At 42.2% G+C, this 8,711-nt stretch overlaps 1 protein-coding gene across 1 annotated transcript in view; it reads right to left on the reverse strand.

Annotated features, from left to right (window-relative positions):
• pyroxd2 (pyridine nucleotide-disulphide oxidoreductase domain 2) overlaps nt 1-8,014 on the reverse strand; it is a 61,491-nt gene extending 53,477 nt beyond the window's left edge. Inside the window, exons 1-2 of the mRNA XM_060842499.1 lie at nt 7,690-8,014; nt 4,578-4,597 (exon numbers count right to left, since the gene is read on the reverse strand). Of these exons, the coding sequence (XP_060698482.1) occupies nt 4,578-4,597; nt 7,690-7,810 (141 nt within the window). The 5' untranslated portion in view covers nt 7,811-8,014. The remainder of the gene's footprint in view (nt 1-4,577; nt 4,598-7,689) is intronic.
• Between the last annotated feature and the right edge of the window lie 697 nt (nt 8,015-8,711).

Consider the following 8,711-nt stretch of genomic DNA (forward strand, 5'->3'; position numbering starts at 1 on the left):
TTTACAGAACATGGACCAACATGGGGTACTGAGAGATACAAGAAAACTTTCTGATTCAGTATGTGCTTATACCTACTAGAGAAGGTGCAAAACTTGACCTACTCTTGGGAAATAAAGCAGGGTAGTGAGGTGTCAGTGGGGGAGCACTTTGAGGCTAGCGACCATAATTCTATTAATTTTAAAATAGTGATGGAAAAGGATAGACCAGATTTAAAAGTTGAATATCTAAATTGGAGAAAGGCCGATTTTGATTGTCATAGAGTCATAGAGATGTACAGCATGGAAACAGACCCTTCGGTCCAACCCGTCCATGCCGACCAGATATCCCAACCCAATCTAGTCCCACCTGCCAGCACCAGGCCCATATTCCTCCAAACTCTTCCTATTCATATACCCACCCAAATGCCTCTTAAATGTTGCAATTTTACCAGCCTCCACCATATCCTCTGGCAGCTCATTCCATACACGTACCACCCACTGCGTGAAAAAGTTGCCCCTTAGGTCTCTTTTATATCTTTCCCCCCTCACCCTAAATCTTTGCCCTATAGTTCTGGACTCCCAGATCCCAGGGAAAAGACTTTGCCTATTTATCCTATCCATGTCCCTCATAATTTTGTAAACCTCTATAAGGTCACCCCTCAGCCTCCGATGCTCCAGGGAAAACAGCCCCAGCCTGTTCAGCCTCTCCCTGTAGCTCAAATCCTCCAACCCTGGCAATATCCTTGTAAATCTTTTCGGAATCCTTTCAAGTTTCACAACATCTTTCCGATAAGAAGGAGACCAGAATTGCAAGCAGTATTCCAACAGTGACCTAACCAATGTCCTGTACAGCTGCAACATGACCTCCCAACTCCTGTACTCAATACTCTGACCAATAAAGGAAAGCATACCAAATGCCTTCTTCACTATCCTATCTACCTGCGACTCCACTTTCAAGGAGCTATGAACCTGCACTCCAAGGTCTCTTTGTTCAGCAACACTCCCTCGGACCATACCATTAAGTGTATAAATCCTGCTAAGATTTCCTTTCCCAAAATGCAGCACCTCGCATTTATCTTAATTAAACTCCATCTGCCACTTCTCAGCCTATTGGCCTATCTGGTCCAGATCCTGTTGTAATCTGAGATAACCCTCTTCGGTGTCCACTACACCTCCAATTTTGGTGTCATCTGCAAACTGTACTTCTTATGCTCACATCCAAATCATTTATGTAAATGATAAAAAGTAGAGGACCCAGCACCAATCCTTGTGGCACTCCACTGTGGCCTCCAGTCTGAAAAACAACCCTCCACCACCACTTTCAAAAGCTGATTGGGGGCAGATGTTCACAGGTAAAGGGACAGTTGGAAAATGGGAAGCCTTCAAAAATGAGATAACAAGAGCCAGAGAAAGTATATTCCTGTTAGAGTGAAAGGAAAGGCTGGTAGGTATAGGGAATGCTGGGAGACTGAAGAAATTGAGGGTTTGGTAAGAGAAGGAAGCATATGTCAGGTATAGACAGGATAGATCGAATGAATCCTTAGAAGAGTATGAAGGCAGTAGGAGTATACTTAAGAGGGAAATCAGGAAAGCAAAAAGGGGACTTGAGATAGCTTTGACAAATAGAGTTGAGGAGAATCCAAAGGGTTTTTACAAATACATTAAGGACAAAAAGGTAACTAGGGAGAGAATAGGGCCCTTGGAGAAAATGAGGACTGCAGATGCCGGAGGTCAGAGCTGAAAATGTGTTGCTGGAAAAGCGCAGCAGGTCAAGCAGCATCCAAGGAGCAGGAGAATCGATGTCTCGGGCAGGGCCCCTCAAAGATCAGCAAGGCGGCCTTTGTGTGGAGCCGCAGGAGATGGGACATACTAATCAAGTATTTTGCATCAATATTTACTGTAGAAAAGGACATGGAAGATATAGATGGAGGGAAATAGATGATGACATTTTGAAAAATGTCCATATTTCAGAGGAGGAAGTGTTGGATGCCTTGAACTGCATAAAAGTGGATAAATCCCCAGGACCTGATCAGGTGTACCTGAGATCTCTGTGGGAAGCTAGGGAAGTGATTTCTGGGCCTCTTACTGAGATATTTGTATCACCAATAGTCACAGGTGAGTTGCCGGAAGACTGGAGGTTGGCTAATTTGGTGCTACTGTTTAACATAGCTGGTAAGGACAAGCCTTGGAACTATAGACCAGTGAATCTGACGTCGGTTGGAGGAAGTTGTTGGAGGAAATCCTCAGGGACAGGATGTACATGTATTTGGGAAGGAAAGGACTGATTAGAGATAGTCAACATGGCTTTGTCAGTGGAAAATCATGTCTCACAAACTTAACTGAATGTTTTGAAGATGCAACAAAGAGGATTGATGAGGGCAGAGCGGTAGATGTGATCTACATGGACTTCAGTAAGACATTTGACAAGGTTCCCCATGGGTGACTGGTTAGCAAGGTTAGATCTCATGGAATACAGGGAGAACTAACCATTTGGATATAGAACTGGTTCAAAGGTAGAAGATAGAGGGTGGTGATGGCAGGTGGGACTCGACTGGGTTGGGATATCTGGTCAGTGTGGGCAAGTTGGACCGAAGGGTCTGTTTCCGTGCTGTACATCTCTGTGATTCTATGACTCCATGTGAGATTTCCTCCACTGGAACAGAAAGGTTAAGAGAATATTAATTAGATTTCTTTTTTTGGTGCAACTTTCCCATTCTGTGCAGTGGGGGAATCACTGGAGCAGTCAAGTGTTTAAATTCATGTGCAAAAAGACTGCACTCAAAATGAGATTACTAAACCAGAGACTGAGGTGATGTTCTAAGGACCAGGGTTCAAGTCCTGCTATGGCAGATAGTGGAATTTGAACTCAACAATAATCTGGAGTTGGCAGTCTAATGATAACCACAAAGTCACTGGTGATTGTCAAGAAAATATATCCAGTTCATGAATGTCTTTTAGGGAAGGAATTCAGCCATCCTTACCTGGTCTGGCCTACAGGTGACTCCATGCCTACATCAATGGGTTTGTCCTTTAACTGCCCTCTGGGCAATAAGTGCTGGCCTAGCCAATAGAGCCCGTATCCCGTGAGTAAATGAAAACAAAATTAACTTCTCTAACTTTCTTTAAGAAGCCTAAGACTGTAATGTTTAACTTTCTTTATTTTCCTACTTTATATTAAGAAGGACTGTAATATTTAACTTTTAACTTTGTTTCTTTAGTTTTGTACTTTGTACCTAAGATTTTGTATCGAGGTAGCTTTGTACCTAAAATGGCACTGGGAATGGCTACATTGTACATTTTTCACTGTTCTCCTGAGTAGACTTCCATACTTGAGTACATGTGACAATAAAATCTAAACCTAATTCTAAATTCTAAGAGCTACCGGTTATATTATAGGAGATGAAGCATCGTGATAAGCTGAAGTCTGAATCCAATGCAGCCATGAGGCACACTCCTTGACAGTACAATTAGAAACATGTGATGTGTCTGAGTTCTACTAGAACAAGATTCAATGTTCAGATTTTCCCAAATCACTCACCATACCTTCTGCCATAACACAAAGTTCTGGATGGTCAGTCAACCTCAGTAAAGATCTAGAGTAGGTTCATATTAAGGTTATGGGCAATCAATCTCAAAATGGGTTCTGACAGAGTCCAAAGAGGTTATCATGGTGATTAATCCATCAGTTCCAGCATGGTAGTGGCTTTAATGCCTGGGTATCACAGTCAGACTGAGCAAAGTAGGAAAGTGCAAATTTTGGACTATGTAAGGAATAGTACACAATAGTGATCACTACTTGGAATACAGGAGTCAGAATCAAAGGACAAAGAATACTAGAATGCTGGATAAAGTCCAAATGGATTTATTCACTGGGTGTCGCTGGCTGGTCAGCATTTTATTGCCCATCCCTAGTTGCCCCTTGAGAAGGTGGTGGTGAGCTGCCTTTTTGAACCGCTGCAGTCCATCTGCTGTAAGTAGACCCACAATGTCCTAAAGGAGGGAATTCCATGATTTTGAACAGCAATCATCAAGAAACAGCTAAATATTTTGAAGTTGGAATGGTGAGTGAGTGGTTTGGAGGAAAACTTGCAGTTGGTGTGTTCGCATGTAACTGCTGCTGTAAGTGGTTTGAATCGCTTTTCTTATCTCTGATTATCTTGCAAATTCCGCGTTCTTTCACTGTGTGATAGCCACTTTGACTGCTATTTCCTGCTATCTCTTCTCTTTACTTGAGAGGACAAAATGTCCTCTTGGAGTGTCAGATGCCTCCTGTCTCTGGCCGAGACTCAATCTGCGAAAGGTTGTGTGTTCTCCTTTCCAATGTCCGGAGCTGACCATCCAAGAGTTTAGAGACTTGTCTAGTTCCCTCCTCTTGCTGCCCGAGAGACATTGCCATATGAAACCTCCCCACAAGACATCCTATCCCAACTGCCTGAGAATTACAGCTTCACCACACAGCATCTGTCAAACTCAGCTGCACCCAGCCATCAGGCCAGCTTTAACATTCTGGGAATTTCCCAAACACAGGAAATACTGAAACCTCAATGTAACAAGTATTAAAATGTTACCAGAAGCAAAGACAAGAAAGTTGTACGTACAGCTATAAGCCCATTGTGACCTGGGGAAATAAAGGAAAATAAGATGTTCATTTTCGTATTATTTAAGTACAGATAATACTATGCAGATTGTGAGTCAAATACTCTGTTTTAGCAACATCATATATCATAAACAAACAACACTTATATATAAAAACAAAATACTGGTAATCCAAAGCTAACACAGAAAATGCTGAAGAATCTCAGCAGGTCCAACAGCAGCTTTGGAGAATGAAACAAAGTCAACGAAACCAAACTCAAAACTTAACTCTCTCCACAGACCTGCTGAGTTTATTCAGCATTTTATGTGATTGTAGTGCATTTATATAGTGCCTTTACCATTTGGAAAACACTCCTAGGTGCTGTGCATGAACATGAACAGAACACTGACACTAAGCCAAAGAAACAAACACTTGGGCAGGTCTCCAAAGCTTGTTCAAAGATGTAGGTTTGAAGTAGGGTCAGAAGGCAAGGGAGAGACAGAGGCAGAGAGGTTTGGGTAATGGATTCCAGAGAAAGTTGAAGGGATAGCCACTAATGTTAGGGAGAAGGAAGTGGAAAGGCTCAACAGGACAAAGTTTAAGGATCACAAGGTCACGTACTAGGGAGTAGGCAAACTATGCTGTTATGTGGACAAAGAATGAAGCTATGCTGTGCTCAACATGCTGCAAAAACGCACTGGGATAAGCAACTGAGTTATCTGTTTTCTAATACCATGAGACGAAGGAGAAATGTTTACCAGATAGTTGAGGAAATCTTTGCCTTCCTTGAAATTTGCAAGTGGTCTTTTGCAGCAATAGTAGCGAAGAAAATCGTAAAGAGAAGAATCAACTGTGACAGCAGTTTATAGGTCTCCAAATAGTAATAACACTGTGGGGCAGGGTATACTTGAAGGAATAATGGGGAGCTTCTGTGAAAGGTACAGCAATTATCATGGGTGATTTTAATTGACATACTGATTGAATGAGTTATATTGGCAAACATAACATGATAAAAATGAGCCTATAAAGTATTCTAAGATAATTTCTTAGAGCAGCATGTTCAAGAGAGCAGGATATACCAGACCTGGGAGTGTGCAATGACATAGGGTGAATTAATGTGCCATAGTAAAGAATCTTCTGCAAAGCACTGATTATTAACTGTATAAATTTTGCATCCAATTTGAAGAAGGTCTAAAACTAGTTTTTCAAATGCAAATAAGAGCACTCATAAGGAGTAAGGACAGAGCTGGTTAAAGTGAACTAGGAAGAAAGGAAGGGGTAGGTCAGTAGAAATGTAGTGGCAGAGACGCAAAGAACTATTGTATAGACTTCAGTGAAGATACATTCTCGTGATAAAGAAAGTGATGAATATAAAAGGCACCTGGATGGGTACATGAATAGGAAGGGTTTGGAGGGATAAGGGCCAAATGCTGGCAAATTGGATTAATTTAGGATATCTGGTTGGTGTGGATGAATTGGACAGAAGGGTCAATTCCATGTTGTACATCTCCATGACTCTACTGGGAAATAAGAAATCAAGGCAGAATCATTCAACATCTATTTAGTGTCTGTTTTCACTGTAGAAGGTGCAAATAATATCAGAAATACACAGTAATTGAGAAGTTTAAGGGAGGGAGCAGCTCAAACCAATGATAATCACCTGAGAAAGTGTCCTGAGAGCACAAGATACCTAAGGGGCAACGTTTTCATGCAGAGGGTGGTACATGTATGGAATGAGATGCCAGAGGAAATGGTGGAGGCTGGTACAATTGCAACGTTTAAAAGACATCTGGACGGTTATATGAATAGGAAGGGTTTGGAGGGATATGGCCAGGTGCAGGCAGACGGGACTAGATTGGGTTGGGATATCTGGTCGGCATGGACAAGTTGGACCGAAGGGTCTGTTTCCATGCTGTACATCTCTATGACTCTATGACTAAAAGCTGTCACAGTATCAGGTCTTCACCCTGGAATGATAAAGAGACTACTGAGATAGTAAATATATTAGTTCCAGTTATTTTCAAAATGGACTGAAGGGTCTGTTTCCATGCTGTACATCATCATGACTCTATGACTCTAGATGGATCCCAGCAGATTGGAAATAGAAAATTTAACTCATTCATTCAGGAACAGCGGGGGGGGGGGGGGGGGGGGGTGAGACAGAAAACAGGAAATCACAGGTCAGTTAGCTTCACATCTAACAAACGGAACATGTCGGAATCTATTACAGTATTAAGGAGGTTACAGCATGGCACTTTGACAATCTGAATGCAACCAGGCAAAGTCAACGTGGTTTTGTGAAAGGGAAACCATAGTAGATTAATTTATGAGAGTTCTTTATGAAAGTAACAGGTGAGCTGGATACAATACAGGGGAAACTGTTGATGTGGTGCACTTGAACTTCCAAATAGCATGTGATAAGGCCCACATCAAAGATTACTGTATAAGAGCTCATATTGCAGGGAGGGTGAACATACTGCCACGAATAGAAGATTGGTTAACTAACAGAAAGCGTACATTAGGGATGAACTGACAATTGATCATTGCATAAAATGACTGAAGATCTAACTACACGAGTGTTACAGGGATCAGCGCTGCAGAATCAGCCAGTTACTATCTTTGAAAATGACTTGCTCGATGCAGTTGTTAAATTTGCTGATGGCAAAAAAAAGGTAGGGAAGAGAAAGTTGGGAGGACAGATAGGTTAAATGAATGGGGGGTAAATGGCAGAGAGAGAGGAGTGTGTGGAGAAAATATTAACCTGTACACTAAGACAGAAAGGCATCTCATTATTTAAATAAAGAGAGATTGCAGACTCTGTGGTGTAGAGGTATTTGGAAGCGCTGTGATGAGATACATGACTGAAACATAATAACCACCTAAATTTATCAGGGTCATTCCATATCGAGAGGAATATCGGTAAGTGTGCTACATAACACTATTCCAAAACAAAATACAAATTGTTGTTGGGCCTAATTGGTGTTCTCAATCTGGTGACGATTGTGCAGCGTTATATCACAGTTTAAAGCCCTTTACGAAATGTAATAAACTCAGTCCTGGGAGGGTAAACCCCTCACTCCGCTCAATCCCCTCACACCAATATTCCACCAGGTTTATTTTTTTTGGTAGATTACCTCCTCCAATAATCACGGCGTCGTACTGAGGTCGGAGTGCAGCCTCGGAACTCCAGCTCCTGTTGACAGGGGCGTACAAAAGGACTTTGCAAACCCTGCACCGCACTGAAGTGATCGCCATTGTAAATTAATCTTTTGCAGAAAATAAAGTTTCAGTGTAACCAGAATCCAACAGGAGGAGATAGTGTGGTTCCTTCCAGGGGGCGGATCTGAAATAGACGACACCTCTTCTGCGGTTTGTTTTTAACCATAACTGTTTCAGAGCACTGAATCATTAATTTAAATTGTGAAAGAGAGAGGCAAACTTTTACTTGCGGTCATTGGAAACCACTACTCCCCCTGTCGAATCTGGCATCATGTCTCCTCCCCCCGTCATTCTGTATTCCCCTGGCCTGCCAATCAATTCATGTCCAGAATATAAAATTTTCATCCTTTTAAAATCCTTCCATGGCCTCATCCCTCTTTGACCTCATCCTGCATCCTGTCCAGGATTACCACGGACGAGAAACTGAACTAGGCATCCTGCAGCGAGTAACTCACCTCCTGATTCCCCAACGTCTCTGGAAGAGACAATCCACTTCTCCCACCAAGAGTCAAGTCATGACTATCTCCAACAAAAAGGAAATCTAGTTGCAGGTCCTTGACATTTCATGATGTTCCCATTATGGAATCTCCCACTATCACTCTTCTGAGGAATTTAGTTGACCAAAAGTTAAACTGGGTTAGTGGTGCTGGAAGAGCACAGCAGTTCAGGCAGCATCCAAGGAACAGCGAAATTGACATTTCGGGCAAAAGCCCTTCAGAGGCCATTTCACTGCTCCTTGGATGCTGCCTGAACTGCTGTGCTCTTCCAGAACCACTAATCCAGAGTCTGGTTTCCAGCATCTGCAGTCATTGTTTTTACCTCAAAAGTTAAACTGGACTAGCCATATAAATATAGTGGCTACAAAAAGTCATGCTAAGATAATTGCAGTGAGTAATTCACCACCATCTCCACAAACCTTGTCCACCATCCACAAGGC

This window comes from Hemiscyllium ocellatum, chromosome 22 (genome assembly GCF_020745735.1).
Source record: "Hemiscyllium ocellatum isolate sHemOce1 chromosome 22, sHemOce1.pat.X.cur, whole genome shotgun sequence".
NCBI lineage: Eukaryota > Metazoa > Chordata > Chondrichthyes > Orectolobiformes > Hemiscylliidae > Hemiscyllium > Hemiscyllium ocellatum.